Below are 17189 nucleotides of genomic sequence, written 5' to 3'. Positions count from 1 at the left end.
CATGGTGGTCCGTGAGAAGGCCTTACTGGTACATTATTTAAACTGTTATGTTTATTCATATCATGATCTGATCACCATCCTCAATATATCCCATATGCATGGGGGTATTGGGGTAATGATACAAAAGGTTTGCTAGGGTAGACCCTCTTTCACTCAGTCTCAGCCCACCCACCCCCCCACCCCCCCGAATCAAAATCCTGGCTACAGGCCTGACTGCCCCCAAAACCTTATGAAATACACGGAGTCACCATAACTTGCCAGATGGTTTAAAGGCACACAAGCATTTAAAACAGTGATCCTCAAACTGTGGGTCCCCAGATATTTTGGCCTCCGGCTCCCAGAATTCCTAACAGCTGATTTTAAAGGAGATAATGAAGATGTTGAAATCACGGTTTTCCATATCTTGGTTCAGTCATTTATCAGAATGGAGTTAATAAATCAGAAGACTAGGGCTTGGAGGGTGAGCTGTGAAGGAATTACACAAGATTTTGAAGTCTCAAGAGATAGCACTGAAAACTAAAGTTCGGACTGCCAATGCCATTGCATTTTCCATTTCAATGTCTGGCTGTGAAAAAAGCCGATAGGAAGAAAACCAACTAATCTGAGATGTTTCTATGAACTGCTAAAAAGCCAAATAGGTCCTATAGCAAATCAAGCCTGAACTCTTGCAATAAGCCAAAGGTGTTTTTTTTTTGGTCGTGTCAGGAGCGACTTGAGAATCATAGAATCATAGAGTTGGAAGAGACCTCATGGGCCATCCAGTCCAACCCCCTGCTAAGAAGCAGGAATATTGCATTCAAATCACCCCTGACAAATGACCATCCAGCCTCTGCTTAAAAGCTTCCAAAGAAGGAGCCTCCACCACACTCCGGGGCAGAGAGTTCCACTGCTGAACGGCTCTCGCAGTCAGGAAGTTCTTCCTAATGTTCAGATGGAATCTCCTCTCTTGTAGTTTGAAGCCATTGTTCCGCGTCCTAGTCTCCAAGGAAGCAGAAAACAAGCTTGCTCCCTCCTCCCTGTGGCTTCCTCTCACATATTTATACATGGCTATCATATCTCCTCTCAGCCTTCTCTTCTTCAGGCTAAACATGCCCAGTTCCCTAAGCCACTCCTCATAGGGCTTGTTCTCCAGACCCTTGATCATTTTAGTCGCCCTCCTCTGGACACATTCCAGCTTGTCAATATCTCTCTTGAATTGTGGTGCCCAGAATTGGACACAATATTCCAGATGTGGTCTAACCAAAGCAGAATAGAGGAGTAGCATTACTTCCTTAGATCTAGATACTATCCTCCTATTGGTGCAGGCCAAAATCCCATTGGCTTTTTTTGCCGCCACATCACATTGTTGGCTCATGTTTAACTTGTTGTCCATGAAGACTCCAAGATCTTTTTCACACGTACTGCTCTCGAGCCAGGCGTCACCCATTCTGTATCTTTGCATTTCATTTTTTCTGCCAAAGTGGAGTATCTTGCATTTGTCACTGTTGAACTTCATTTTTTTAGTTTTGGCCCATCTCTCTAATCTGTCAAGATCGTTTTGAATCCTGCTCCTGTCCTCTGGACTATTGGCCATCCCTCCCAATTTGGTGTCGTCTGCAAACTTGATGATCCTGCCTTCTAACCCTTCATCTAAGTCATTAATAAAGATGTTGAACAGGACCGGGCCCAGGACGGAACCCTGGGGCACTCCGCTCATCACTTCTTTCCAAGATGAAGAGGAAGCATTAGTGAGCACTCTGCGTTCGTCCACTTAACCAATTACAGATCCACCTCACCGTAGTTTTGCCTAGCCCACATTGGACTAGTTTCCTTGCCAGAAGGTCATGGGGGACCTTGTCGAAGGCCTTACTGAAATCCAGGTACGCTACATCCACGGCATTCCCCGCATCTACCCAGCTTGTAACTCTATCGAAGAAAGAGATCAGATTAGTCTGGCATGACTTGTTTTTGATAAATCCATGTTGACTATTAGCGATGACTGCATTTGTTTCTAAGTGTTTGCAGACCGCTTCCTTAACAATCTTTTCCAGAATCTTGCCCGGTATCGACGTGAGGCTGACCGGACGGTAGTTGTTTGGGTCATCCTTTTTTCCCTTCTTGAAGATTGGGACCACATTGGCCCTCCACCAATCTGCTGGAACTTCTCCCATTCTCCAAGAACTCTCAAAGATGGTTGTCAATGGTTCCGAAATGACTTCTGCTAGTTCCTTCAATACTCTGGGGTGTAGTTGATCTGGCCCTGGGGACTTGAACTCATTAAGAGTGGCCAGGTATTTCTGGACGACTTCTTTCCCAATTTGGGGTTGGATGTCCTCCAATCCCTCATCCACTCCATCTTGCTGAGGTTGAAGACTCTCTTTTTGTGAGAAGACCGCGGCAAAGAAGGTATTAAATAGTTCTGCCTTTTCCCTATCCCCTGTCAGCATTGCCCCATCTTCTCCTCGAAGAGGTCCTATCACCTCCTTGTTTTTCCTTTTTATTGTTTTTAATGTCCCTGGCAAGTCTGAGCTCGTTTTTTGCTTTAGCCTTGCGGACCTTTTCCCTACAGGTGTTGGCTATTTGTTTGAATTCTTCTTTGGTGATTTCTCCCTTTTTCCACTTCTTGTGCATGTCTCTTTTGTGTCTTAGCACAGTTAGAAGTTCTTTGGACATCTATTCTGGCTTCTTTGCACTTGTCCTATTTTTTCTCTTTGTTGGCACGGTTTGCAATTGCGCCTTGAGTATTTCACTCTTGAGAAATTCCCATCCATCCGTAACTCCCTTGTCTTTTAGTATCTGTGTCCACGGAATGCTGCTCAGCGTTTCCTTCATTTTTTGGAAATCAGCTCTCCTAAAGTCCAAAATGCGGGTTTGACTTGTCTTAGTTTCGGCCTTCCTTTGTACCTCAAATTGCAGGAGCACATGGTCACTTGCCCCTAAGGATCCTACCACTTCGACCGCATCGATCAGGTCCTCCGCATTTGTTAGGATGAGATCAAGAGTAGCCAATCCCCTTGTTGCCTCTTCTACCTTCTGGACCATGAAATTGTCTGCAAGGCAAGCGAGGAATTTGTTGGACCTTGTACTCTTGGCTGAGTTTGTTTTCCAGCAAATATCGGGATAGTTGAAATCGCCCATGGCTACTACATCTCTTCTCTGTGCCTGTTTGGTCAACTGTTGGCAGAAGACTTCATCAAGTTCTTCCTCCTGGCTTGGGGGTCTGTAGTAGACGCCTACAACGACATCTTTTTGAGTCCCAGTTCCCTTGATTCTTATCCAGATGATTTCAAGCTGGTTTCCCAGATTGCTGTCTTGAATCTTCTGCAGCATAAGAGTTTTTGACATATAAGGCTACTCCGCCTCCTCTCCCCTTCATTCGGTTTCTGTGAAAGAGGTTAAACCCCTCGATATCTACATTCCAGCTATAGGAGTCATCCCACCAGGTTTCAGTGATCCCTATGATATCATATTTGTGGTGTTGTGCTAAACGTTGGAGTTTGTCTTGTTTATTTCCCATGCTCTGTGCATTAGTGTAAAGACATGTGAGCCCCTGAGATCTTCCCTTGAGCTGTTTAATTGGGATTATTGTGCTTTTGGTACTTGGTCCTTGTTGTGTTTGTGCAGCCCTCCGTTTAGCCTTCTGGCGATTCCCAGACATTATGGGTAAAGTAGTGTTCGCAAGTGGCTTCTGGTGTGAGCCCCCGGTGGCACAGTGGGTTAAACCCCTGTGCCGGCAGAACTGAAGATAGCAGGTTTGAATCCGGGGAGAGGCGGATGAGCTCCCTCTATCAGCTCCAGCTCCTCATGCGGGGACATGAGGGAAGCCTCCCACAAGGATGATAAAACATCAAATCATCCGGGCGTCCCCTGGGCAACGTCCTTGCAGACGGCCAATTCTCTCACACCAGAAGCGATAAGCCAAGGTGACCATGTTGGGATTCATACATTGGGTACATGAGAAGACATGACTCAGTAGAAAAGATAATCATGCTTGGTAAGGTAAAAGGCAGCAGGAAAAAAGGAAGACTGCGTTACAGGTGGACAGATTCAATGAAGATGTTTATGTAAGATTTGAGTAGGGCCCTTGATGGTCAGAGATGTGGATGTGTCCCATTTATGAAGCTGCCATAACTCAAACTTGACTTGATGGCAGTTAACAAGAAATGATTTAAGGGTTTGCATTATTTTCAACTTCTAATACGGTAAGTAAAGTTATATGCCTGCTTAAACAAATGAATTAATAAAACAATATATTTAAGCCGATTAAGAATTAAAGCAGGTGAACCTTTCCAACATTCAACCAAACTGTAGAGGTTTGTTATTCAAGTAGAAGGGTAAGAATGTTATTTTAGGTACCAAGGAATCCAAAAGCATTGATCCCCTGCATGACATCATAGCCTACCAGTTATGCTTGCAATAGCCTCTTTAATGGCTTTATTGGATTTAAATATGCTTTTTAATAGTTCTTTATTTTAATGTTTATGTGCTTTTGGCATTAGTCTGCATTTTGTTTGTTATTTTTTTAGTGTTTGCTGCTTTGAGTTTCCTTGGAGGGAAAAAAGCAGGACTTAAATACTTATTATTTTTATTGAGGTTGCCTGGCCCTAGGTGCCTGTTTTTTTCCATGTACTAAATATTGATTCCTGCATAGCATGCTTTTTTTTTTTTCAAATTACAGCCCTGCCCCCACATCTGCAGGTACTTTATTTGCAGATTTGATTTAAACCTCGCTAGGATTTTCTAGGTCAGGCATGGGCAAACTTTGGCCCTCCAGGTGTTTTGGACGTCAACTCCCACAATTCCTAACAGCCTACCGGCTGGGTTGCCATGAGTTTTCTGGGCTGTATATGGCCATGTTCCAGAAGCATTCTCTGCTGCATCTATAGCAGGCATCCTCAGAGGTTGTGAGATCTGTTGGGAACTATGCAAGTGAGGTTTATATATCTGTGGAACGTCTAGAGTGGGGAAAAAACTCTTGTCTGCTTGAGGCAGGTGTGAATGTTGCAATTGGCCACTTTGATTAGCACCGAAAGTCCTTGCAGCTTCAAAGCCCGGCTGGTTGCTGCCTGGGGGAATCCTTTGTTGGCAGGTGTTAGCTGGCCCTGATTGATTGTGCCGGCTATTAGGAATTGTGGGAGTTGGAAGTCCAAAACACCTGGAGGGGTGAAGTTTGCCATGCCTGTTCTAGGTCCTCCAGTTCGAGTTTATGATCATCATTCGCAAGACATCTGGCCATACAGCCACGTGGGAAGACCGTGGGTGCATACACACTGTAGTATTAATGCGGTTTGACACCACTTTTAATTGCTATGCCCCAATGCCATGGAAACATGGTGATGGGGCATGCACTTTGCATGTTCTGCGACTTACAGTCCTATATAGCGTTTATAAAATCTTATAAACTACATCTCCTTCAATGGGAGCGGTAGTTTCACAAGGTCTTCTGGCTTCAGAGAAGGCTGAGGAGACATGAGAATATGAGAGGAAGTCATAGGGAGGAGAAATATGTCCAGAGGGCGACTAAAATGGTCAAGGGTCTGGAGAACAAGCCCTATGAGGAGCGGCTTAAGGAGCTGGGCATGTTTAGCCTGAAGAGAAGGCTGAGAGGAGACATGATAGCCATGTATAAATATGTGAGAGGAAGCCACAGGGAGGAGGGAGCAAGCTTGTTTTCTGCTTCCCTGGAGACTAGGACGCGGAACAATGGCTTCAAACTACAAGAAAGGAGATTCCATCTGGACATGAAGAATTTCCTGACTGTGAGAGCTGTTCATCAGTGGAACTCTCTGCCCCGGAGTGTGGAGGCTCCTTCTTTGGAGGCTTTTAAGCAGAGGCTGGATGGCCGTCTGTCGGGGCTGCTTTGAATGCGATTCTCCTGCTTCTTAGCAGGGGATTGGACTGGATGCCCCACGAGGTCTCTTCCAACTTCAGTATTCTATGATTCCCTGGTTCAAAGAGCGCCGGCGCCTCGCCAAAACTCCAGCTCCCCGGATGACAGGCCTTGAGTCTCGCGAGGGCGGCGCGCGGCGCGAGGCCCCACTGCCACCCTCGAGAGCCAGCTGGCTCTCGCGCTCTTTCTTGGCCTTCCCGCGCGCGCACTTCCCCGGGAGAAAGGGAGGCGTGGTGGAATCCCGAAGGCGCGAAAACTTTGCGCATGCGCTTCCCCTCCCTCCTAAACGTATGGCGCTGAAGGGATGGAAGCAGAAGGAGAGAGGGAGGGAACTTTAATCTCCCCGCGTGTGGCTATGTGGGGCACGTTCCACTCCGTGACGTCAGCGCGCAGCGTCACGCCGGAGGGACGCACGAAAGTGTAAGTTTCAATTCTCCCCCCCCCTCTTTCTCCCGTCTTCCTGCCAACTGCCAAAAAAAAAAAAGGAAAGGCAGTAACGGCAGCGGGGTCGCGCGCAGGAAAAGGGGAGGGCGCGCGCGCTGCCCAGAAGCCCTCCCTTCATGGAGGAGGAGGAGGAGGGAGCGGGAAACAGGTGTGAAAACAGGGGGAGGGGGAGGAGGGAGGGGGCAGGGCGAAGAGAAGGAGGAGGAGGAAGAGGAGCCAAGGTGGTGCTGGTGGTGAGGAGGCGCTGGGCTTTGGCGGGGGATGATGGCGCTTGTGGGAAGAGGGAGGCCTGCCTCGCGTGTTTGTGGGGGTCCCTTCTCTGCCCCCCCCCCTCCCCACCAACTTCAGGAACTGTTATGAGGCAGCACTGTGCTTTGTATTATCATGGCTTGAATCACTGGGTTGCTGTAAGTTTTGTGGGCTGTATGGCCATGTTCCAGAAGCATTCTCTCCTGACGTTTCGCCTGCATCTATAGATGCAGGCGAAACGTCAGGAGAGAATGCTTCTGGAACATGGCCATACAGCCCAGAAAACCTACAGCAACCCAGCACTGTGCTTGTATCTCAGGGAACCAATGCAGACCTGGACAGCATGAAGGACCTGCCAATTTTGAGTGGAGGGACTGATTCCCTTGTAGCCCCATCCTCTCCCCCTGAATGAAGACTTGCAAGCTGTGGCAGGAGGCATATGCAAGGGAGTCCACACTTTGATCCAAGTCAACACTTTCACCCTCCCCCTAAATGCACCCCTTCCTTGGCTTTCCTTTCCTGACCACTTTTTGGAGTTCCTTCTGGGGAAAAAAACAGGCGCAAAAGATCAGGGTTACTTTTTTCTGTGTTTTTGAGATATATTTTTTCTCCTAATGGTTGGCCCGCCTTTTCTTATCAGGGCCAGTGCAATTGCTACGGTGGCAGAGGCCTCCCTCCTTGCCTGCCTGCCTGCCTGCCTGCCTGCCTGCCTGCCTTCCTTCCTTCCTTCCTTCCTTCCTTCCTTCCTTCCTTCCTTCCTTCCTTCCTTCCTTCCCTCTTCCTCCTAATTTCTCCCCCTCTTTGCCACTTTGTCTTGTGTGCAAATGGTGGTGTTGCTGCTGCTTCCCTGATCATCTTCCTCCCCACAGCCCGCCCCCCGAGGGGGTTTTGAGGAGGGCCGTGCATTGCACATGTGCAGTTGGCATCTCTGGCTCTCTCTCTCTCTCTTCCCCTGCGTTGGGGGATGGAGTTTGCTCTCGGATTCTCCTCTTCTGGTTCTTCAGGTACTCTTTTGGGAAAGAGGCAGAAGGGGGCAGCCAGGTGGGGGGAAAGCCTTTGAGGCAGGAAGAAAACAGCTTCCTCCTTCCCCTTTTCTCTCTTTCTTCTTCCCCCACCGCCTTGCCTTCCCTTCCCCCTTCCCTTCAGTGGGGGTGAGCTTGGTGCATGGGTGGCCCTCCTTCTCCCTGCCTGTCTGCCCCTCTCTCTCTTTCAGTTGTACTGCTGGGCTAGACTTCTAGGGCTCTCCCTCCCTCTCTTTCTGAGGCCCGGGGGGAGGCTGGCAGGGCTTGTTCTCTGAAGCACAGATGCTGCAGCCTGCCTGCCTTTTTGCACAGGGAACTGGGAGCACTAGCTTCCCTCCCTTTTCCCTTACGCCATATCATCGAAGGGACTGGACTGGGCCTTGCTTGCATGTTGGAGGTTGGGTTTTGTTTTGAGCTGGCAAAGAGTGCTGCTAAAGGGAGTTGGGCCCCTGAGGCCTAGCAACTAGGTTGTGAATGGTCAGGCACATAGCTTAGTCTTCCCCTCCTTGCCCACTTCAGGGCAGGCCAGGTCTGTTTGTGCATGAAGTATAATTGTGCTTCTCAAGGGGGTCTAATGCAGAGCTGGACATGACTTAGGCCTCCATCTACACTGCACATTTAATCCAATTTCAAATAGGTGTTGAAAAAAGTGATTACAGAAGAAATCCAGGAACTAGCTTGAGGCCTGGATGGTGAGGACACAAACCACAGAGCACTGATATGCATTGAGGGTTTGCTTTTGCATGCTTTTGTGTGAGTTTGAACTTCATTAAATGGTTAGTGTAGACGGGGCCTATGCTGCATCTGCACTAAGCTTCCTCTTGCCCACTTCAGCGTGGGACATGCGTGAGCCATAATGTAGAGCTGGACAGGTTTAATCTCCCTCACCACCCAAAAAGGAGGAAATCCTCTTCTGTCAGTTTGAGTTGTATTATGTTCTCAAAAGAAAGATGCAATATTCTTTTTTAAAAAAACAGAGCTTGTCAAAAATCTGAAGGTTTCAAGCTTTTACTTTAAGCCTGCACTTTGAACTCTTTGGCAGAAAAACCTAATTTTAATTATTTCAACTCTAAATTGATTTTCAGTATGCTAGCTTAATTTTTTTTCTTTTCTTCTTTCAGAATATAGAACTGCTTCTTCTGTTTATCCTGTGGCAACAACGCAAGTAAAGAATTGATTTCTTGGACTTGATAACATGGCAAAAGATGTAAGTATGTCTGTTTATAATGATCCTACAAACCCACATGTTAACACAAGGACTAACAAATAATAGGAATTCACTTTGATCCTATAGATGTGCATTGAATCAACAGTAAGTATTCAATAAAGTAGTTGTAGCCTTGAATCTTGCAGTGACATCTCCAGGGTTTAATAATACGGGTCTGTTCTGTGCTACACAACTAGTCATAGGTGTCAAAGAGATTCCTAGAACATATGGCAGTACTACTCTTACCTTGACTAAAATTACTTTATTATATCATGTATAACAGGTTGTAATCTCTACTAGCGCAACATCTCTGGGAATATATTGCTGTGTATTAGTAGTGGTATTAATTGACATTATTTGGCAGTGGTGGCATTATTTCACATAACAGCATCAATTCGTGCTGTACTGGGTTAAAATGAAGCAGCAGCAGAATGGCACAGCTCGCAATATCTTCCTTTTAGTTAAAATTTATTCTGAAGTGAGGTCTGGAGCCATTTTGTCTACCAAAATCCGTTTTTTAAAAATCTGCCAACAGCTCTATCTACTTCAGCAAAAGTGGATTAATGAAATAAATGCTTCTATTTCGCAATCGAAGGAAAGCTGAGTCTACCCTTTAGAATGGTAGCTGAATACTCCCTTGGACAGTAAACTTGCTTTGATTTATTTTCATACTTGTATTTCAAGGAGAATTTTCACACAATAGAAATAAAGGTTTGAAAACTTGTTATGTCAATTGCACAATGTGATTTGACATTAACTTTGTTTTTATTGACTTCAGAGAAGATACTTTCTTCTCTTTAAGTGCAGGATAGGTTACTACTTTAGCTACCACACTACTTTTAATTGAATTACTTGTCTAGAATAATAGGTATGTTTTTTTGTCCTCTTTAGCACAACTGCACATTCCTCAATGAAGGTACAACAGTGTAGTTTAGTCTTTTCATGTGCTTAAAATGTTAGAGTTGATTGATTTTCTACTAATTTCATTCATTATAGGCTCAAACAGCAATCTAAAAATGAACTTGTTCATTTCAGTTGTTCTCATATCTAATACACACCTCTATTTATAATTCTGATTAGAAAGGATAAATCAGTACAATTTAATCAAATGTGTAAATTTCCATGAAATCATACGTTTGATCAGTAAGGCTAATTCCATTGAGTAAGAGCAAGCCTGCCTAGCAACTCACCAAACCATGTTGTGCTTGGCAATTCCTCTGTCTCAGAGTCTAATTTAGGGAGTAGAAACAGATGAACTGAGTTTAGTTTGGTGAGTTTCAAATCATGCAATGTGTATTTAGTGTCCATAATGCATTGATTTAAATTAAGTAGTTTAAATCATTTTTCCCTTTTTGAAATCTACTTATTCCTGAAAAGCACAGAAATCATTCATACTAACTAGCTCACAACACATATTAGTGCACAACTAGGTAGAAGGTTTGTAAATCATAGAAGAATAGGTCAAAGCTGATGGGGTCCAGCCCATGTTGCCTGCAAAATTACTCAAGTTTCAAGAAAAGTAAGAATTCTGTCTCCTGTAAGGAACTATGGAGATTAAGCAAGGTAACTTAAATGTTTGATATCCTATACTTAAATTTAACTTGGCCTTAATATAAATGAATTTGTATCATACTAACCTTGTAAGAAGGATGTCATGTCCTCTCAGAAAGTGAGGACTTGGATAGCATGTGGTTTTTTGGTTCTGTAAATCTACATCTTATGTGGCACGATTCCAAAGAACTGTTCAAATCAGTGCACAAAATGAGTCTTTGGGCTTATATTTCTTGAACAGCATACATATGCATATCCCATGCAACATGGCAGAGCTCTTTGAAATTGAGGCACTTTAAAAGCAGGCTGTGCATGGCATGAAGTGGGGACATTTGCTGCTCAAAGAAATAGAATTGAAAAGTCCCATTGTGAATACCAAAGTCCTAGGGTATACTTAAAGTAGTACTTGGATTCTTGGTACTATGGTTAATGAAGGGGCACACTGAAGAGAGTTCCTACCTTTTAACAATATCTTTTTGAGCTAGATAAGATGATAGAAATATTAGTGTGGTTGGCCAAAATACAGCATTCTTAAAGAAAGTGGGTCAAAGTAGGCAGTGGATTGAGAAGGAAATTGTGGAAATAATGGATGAAGTGATTAAAGGAAAAACCAAGGATAGTTTTAGCCCGAGACAAAATTTTAGCAAGCCCCAGGACTGAAATAGTTCTCATTATGTTTTGCGTTCCATAAATTGGGAAATGCTTTGGTTTAAAAGTTTCAACAACTAAACTAATGATGACTTTGAATTTCATGGTGATGTGAATTAATCAGTTACATACTTCATAACCCTGTAGCTCAGTGGTTCTCAACCTGTGGGTCCCCAGATGTTTTAGCCTTCAACTTCCAGAAATCCTAACAGCTGGTAAACTGGCTGGGATTTCTGGGATTTGTAGGCGAAAACACCTGGGGACCCACAGGTTGAGAACCACTGCTATAGCTGTTGTTGGCCATTTTTGACAGATTGATTCTCTCTTGTATATATAGGACTTATTCGACCAAAGACTATTGGTATTAATAAAGCTCTTTGTAGACTTAGAGCCTCATCACCCCAGAGCAGGAAACCATTTTAAATCCAGTTTCTGTTTCCTGTAGAATTTTGGGGTTTGTAGTTTTGAGAGGTCCAGGACCTTTCTGGCTGAGCAGTTTAAAGGTCCCTCCCTAAAGTATAATATAATTTTTTCTTAGATGTTGGTTAATTTTGGGATCTGGTTGGTTCATTATTTGTACTTGTATTTATGAATATACTGTGGCATTGAACGTTTGCCCCAGAAGTCTGCAGGAGGCAGAAACTGGATTTAAAGTGGATCCATGCTCTGGTGTGATGAGGTCCTTAGAAATTGTTCTGTGCTATAGAAAACTGTGAATGTACTTCATGGACAATGATCCCACAGCAAGCTGGCTTCAGGAAAGGCAAAAGCTGCACATCGCAAGTGCTGAACCTGACTCAGCACATAGAAGATGGCTTTGAAAGGCAGCAGATCACAGGAGCTGTCTTCATAGACCTGTTAACAGCTTATGATACTGGAAACCACCGCCTCCTCCTGAAAAAAAAAATTACAAAGGACTACCATCTCACCCGCCTCATAGGAAACCTGCTACAAAACAGGAGCTTTTTGTTGAGTTCCAGGGCCAGAGAAGCAGATGGCGGAAACAGAAGAATGGCCTGCCTCAGGGGAGCATGCTTCCTCCATCCATGTTCAACATTTACACAAATGACCAGCCACTGCCAGAAGGGACAGAGAGCTTCATCTATGCTGATGATTGTGCCATTACTGCTCAAGCAGGGAGCTTTGAGATGGTTGAACAGAAGCTCTCCGAAGCTCTAGGTGCTCTTACTGCCTACTACAGGGAAAACCAGCTGATCCCTAATCCATCTAAAACACAGACATGTGCTTTCCACCTTAAGAACAGACAAGCATCCCAAGCTCAGGATTACCTGGGAAGGAATCCCACTGGAGCATTGCAGCGCACCCGAATACCTGGGAGTTACCCTGGACTGTTCTCTGACCTACAAGAAGCACTGCCTGAATATCAAGCAAAAAGTGGGTGCTAGAAACAATATCATACGAAAGCTGACTGGCACAACCTGGGGATCATAACCAGACACAGTGAAGACATCAGCCCTTGCGCTATGCTACTCTGCTGCTGAGTACGCATGCCCCGTGTGGAACACATCTCACCACGCTAAAACAGTGGATGTGGCTCTTAATGAGACATGCTGCATGATCATGGGGTGTCTGCGCCCTACACCACTGGAGAAACTACACTGTCTAGCCGGTATTGCACCACCTGACATCTGCCGGGAAGTAGCAGCCAGTAGTGAAAGGACCAAGGCAGTGACATCTCCTGCTCATCCCTTGTTTGGGTATCAGTCAGCATGTCAACAACTTAAATCAAGAAATAGTTTTCTAAGAACTACAGAGACACTCGCTGGAACAACCCAGCAAGCAAGAGTCCAAAAGTGGCAGACTCAAACCCAGAACCTCAATCAATGACTGATACCAAATGAGGGACTCCCCCCTGGGCACACAGAAAACTGGGTGACTTGGAAGGCGCTGAATAGACTGCGCTCTGGCACCACGAGATGCAGAGCCAACCTTAAGAAATGGGGCTACAAAGTGGAATCCATGACATGCGAGTGTGGAGAAGAGCAAACCACTGACCACCTGCTGCAATGCAACCTGAGCCCTGCCACATGCACGATGGAGGACCTTCTTGCGGCAGCACCAGAGGCACTCCAAGTGGCCAGCTACTGGTCAAAGGACATTTAATCAACTACCAAGTTTGCAAACTTTGTGTTTTGTCTGTTTGTTTGTTTGTTTAGTTAAAAATGTAATACAACTGTCTGGTTGCTCCTGACACGATAAATATATGGACAATCATATTTTAAAAGTTATACTGGAAATAAGATTCGGACAAAAAATTATTCAGGGTTTAATAACAAACTCTGCCATATTCTTAGTTCATTTTTGTGTGCTGAAAAGAGTTCATCCATAATAAAGGAGCACACCTAGTTTTGTTTTATAACCTGTACCAATAGTCCTCTGGTTTGACAAGCCACCATTAGCTAAGATTGGACAAAATCAGTAACTCCTAACTATGATGGAAAACTGTAAAAGAGGAGAGAGAAGCATGCAAACGCAATAGTCACGGACATAGGAGATCATGGTTTGATACAGGTTTCAGTGCTTCAAGCATGCTTTAAGGCTGGGTGAAAATAAACAATATAATTGCAAAAAGTAAATTTATTGTATGTAGTATATGTCTTTGGGTTCCATGCAACTCTTTTTGTCTAGTCCTCTTATCTGCGGTTGTCTCCCCAACAACTCCAGGGAACAAGCAAAATCGCTACCAGGTTTTTCGGGTACAGTAACTTTATTTGTTTATTTATTTATAGTATTTATGTACCGCCTTTCTCATCCCTGGGGGGACTCAAAGTGGTAACCTTGCCAAGTGGTTTCCAGAAGCAGTCTATATCTCTTCTCACACAGGCACAGAGTTATAGAAGAAGAGCATCTTCACGGAGATGTAGACTAAGGAAAGGCAGTGATGTTTATTTTCTCTTCTTTTCTCTTGTTAAGGGGACATTGCCTTTTCTTTTAGCATGTTATGCAGTACAACCTTCTTGATATAGGCTCGAGTACTCATTTCTGATACTCCCTGTATTTTTCCCTTTTCTTCATTTCTGTAGTTCCTTCTACTGAATGATTAGTCAGGGCTGCTTCAGTTTTTCCTAAATTAAGGTTATTCTTGATTCTGCACAGAAAAGAAAAGCGAAGACCTCTTGAAAGTGAACTCAGCACTTTTCCGCAGCCTTGGCCCTATAATATGCTATTTGCACAAGCCCATGCCCAGCCCTTTCTAATTTTTGATCTTTATTCATGGTTCTGGTTAGTGAGATTTGTTTTGGTTGTTTTTATACTCTTGTTTTAAATTGTTAATTAGATTGAACATGTTTATTGTGTTTTTAAATGTGTTCTTAATTATAAACTCTGTTGTTTTGGGCTTGGTCCTGCTTGTAAGCCGCCCCGAGTCCCTTTGGAGAGATGGTGGTGGGATATAAAAATAAAAGTTATTGTGTGATGTATCAGCGAATAATGCGTGCCGATCCCAGTAAGATGGCCTTCTGCAGCTGGCAGATTGTAATTTTGTCAGCACCGATTGTGTTTAAGTGCAGGCCAAGGTCGTCGTCGTCTTCTTCTTCTTCTTCTTCTTCTTCTTCTTCTTATTATTATTATTATTATTATTATTAGAAAGTTGAGTGTGGACAATACAGCAACACCTTTCCTTTCTCTATGACATTGAAGAGCACAACTCTTTCCTTAATGCAGACGGAAAAAACCCAGAAAATCTTTTCTGTTGCCTTTACATTTTCAACACTTTATATGGCTAGTATATCATTGGGACCAATAACCTGATTGCTACCTCTGTGACCAAGGAAGATCCATGCAGAAAGGGTTCATCTAGCTACTTTGATAGGTATTGTCAGCTGCATCCAGTACTCCCTTTTGCATCAGAAGTGTTAAGGTTCCCTAGCACCAAGAATGGCCTGCATTTCATCACCATATTTTGTCATGTGTTCCACCATAGCATATGTTTTGACCATTCTTGTTGGGTGTACAGTGTCATTAGTCCTCAAAGACAGTGCCAATATCTCTTTTCAGTATATTGATGGGATTTCTTCTGCTTTCTACAGTAAATGGCATAAACATGCAAAATAACATACTGTATGTTATTAGATGGGTTAGAGAGAAAGGTCTCCTTGGTACAGATCCTTTGGATTGTTGTGTAATAGCTTACCTATAACCAGGGGAGTTTTCTTCTTCCTTTTGACTTTTTTTTCATATTCGACTCCACTCCATTAGCACATTTGCTGGGATGTGGGAAGCTCTTCTGATGTACCCCATCCTATCTTCTCAACCTGTTGCTCAACAGCAGGTTGGCAGGCAAACAATTATATGGAACTTACATTTAATTTTAAAAATAATATCAGGTAAACAAAACAAGAATAGGCCTCAGTTGCTTTCACAGCTCCCAAAATAGCCCTTCCTCCCACTGGCTATATTTTCCAGGCTATGCTTTAAAAGCACGGAAAACATTACATGGGCCTTAATTGGTTTATAGATATACATATACAAACATGGTCAAGAATTTGCTTCTTGGAAACCTAGGGAAAATAAAAGGATTCTAACTTTAGTAGAAGTACTTGGGCAAGATCAGAAAATGCTGCTTATACATTCACGAAGAGGTTGAATTATCACATGTTATATCATTATATAATTTAAATGTACAAAAACATTAAAAGTAAAGATGTCGGGACACAGATGCCTTAAAGGGCCAGACTCAAAGTTTAGTTCCAAAATAGAGTTTATTAAACAAAAGAACAGGACTCAGAGACACTTAACTCAGTGTCTCTGGTCAAAACTCAAAGGTGTAAACCAGTTCTGGTTCAAAACGGTAACTAAAGCAATAATCTGGATTATCCGGAGGAAAGAACCGGATTAAATCAAAGTGCTCTGAAAGTCACACAAAACAGCACAGCATGTAAATGGTTAACAAAGCAAAAGAGCCGCAGGGAGAAAAGTGTAGTCAAGCGAAGTCCGAGGTCGTAGCGAGATGAATCCAACATAGCAAAGTTCCAAAGTCCACTGAGGCAGCGTCATAGTCAAACCGGTCCGCAGTCAAGGAAGGGAGAAAATCCACACTCATGAGACTCCAAGCCGAGTCGAAGCACACACGAACAGAAGCAGTAACCTGTAGATCCAGGACCCAATGCCAACACGAAACAGGCAGCGACAAGAACCCAATGCACAAACATAAACCAACACCTTGCCTTCTGCAAAGATTCCCCATTTCAGAGCCTACTTTTATCTTATACATCATCATCAGAAGATGAGCTGGCCTCCGCCCCGTCATTATCTCTTGCAGCTGTTCTTGATTCCACACGTGAATTCCTACTCCCATCCCTCCAACTTCTCCATCTTCTGTCAAGACTTAGATCCCCCCAAGACTCAGATGTATTTCCCAATTGCCAATCCTCATTACCAGAGAACCCCACAAATGTCTGACTAGACATCGGCTCCGCACATACAGCTTGCACCTCTTTCACCTTAGTCCCGTCCAATGTGTCATCCCCATCTTCATCACTCTCAAACCCATCACTTCCAGAGAAACCCATAAATGATTCTTCATCTGTGGGAGCAGTAAGTATATCTCAGATCCTCTTCCTCTGTCGCTCTTCATCCGATTCTTGCTCCCGAGTAACCCTCTTAGTTCCCCTATTCCCATCCATTGTATCTCCTTCCTCTCCCTCACTCATTGAACCTTCGTCTCCAGAGAACCCCTCGAATGAGTCCTCATCAGTAGGTGCCATAAGTATATCCCGGATCCTTTTCCTTTGTTGTTCCTCATCTGACTCCTGCTCATAAGTACCCCTTTTCCCCCTTCTGGCGCCCATACTACTGCTTGCAACGTTACTTTTTTGTTTTGTTTTGTTTTGCTCTGTTGGAATTGTAATACAATGGTTGCTGATGACACGATAAATAAATAACGTTACTTACAGGCTCTACTACAACAAAAGGCTATGATGCCAACTAGTGTGGGAAAGCCGACAGTTTGGAACTTATGCCATTGTGCACATCTGTTATGTTAGTTTACAAAATAAATTCTTTATATTTTGTGTTCCTATTTCCTATGTGGCAAAGTATTTTTAATTCACTTGTTTTCATAAAAAATGAGGGTACATGTTTTTGTTACGTTTTTAAAATAAAATACTTTTGTCTTCCGGAATGAATGGTTGCATAGTTTTTGCCATATGGTTACAGTTACCATTATTTCAGGGTGTTT

At 43.8% G+C, this 17189-nt stretch overlaps 1 protein-coding gene across 6 annotated transcripts in view; it reads left to right on the top strand.

The window, feature by feature from the left end:
* The first annotated feature begins 6143 nt into the window (after window positions 1-6143).
* Window positions 6144-17189, top strand: part of TFDP1 (transcription factor Dp-1) — a 41665-nt gene continuing 30619 nt past the window's right edge. For 2 of the 6 annotated variants that reach the window (XM_067466848.1, XM_060769661.2), the window contains exons 1-2: window positions 6493-6546; window positions 8706-8791. In XM_067466848.1, coding sequence (XP_067322949.1) covers window positions 8780-8791 — 12 coding nt within the window. In that variant the 5' untranslated portion in view covers window positions 6493-6546; window positions 8706-8779. Of the gene's footprint in view, window positions 6290-6318; window positions 6462-6492; window positions 6547-7470; window positions 7567-8705; window positions 8792-17189 lie in introns of those variants that run through there. The other 4 variants (XM_060769660.2, XM_060769658.2, XM_060769662.2 and 1 more) reach the window with 4 other exon arrangements.

Source organism: Anolis sagrei, chromosome 3 (genome assembly GCF_037176765.1).
Source record: "Anolis sagrei isolate rAnoSag1 chromosome 3, rAnoSag1.mat, whole genome shotgun sequence".
In the NCBI taxonomy this organism is placed as follows: Eukaryota; Metazoa; Chordata; class Lepidosauria; order Squamata; family Dactyloidae; genus Anolis; species Anolis sagrei.
Note: the sequence above shows the minus strand (reverse complement) of the source record. Positions and strands in the feature narration are given on the sequence as shown.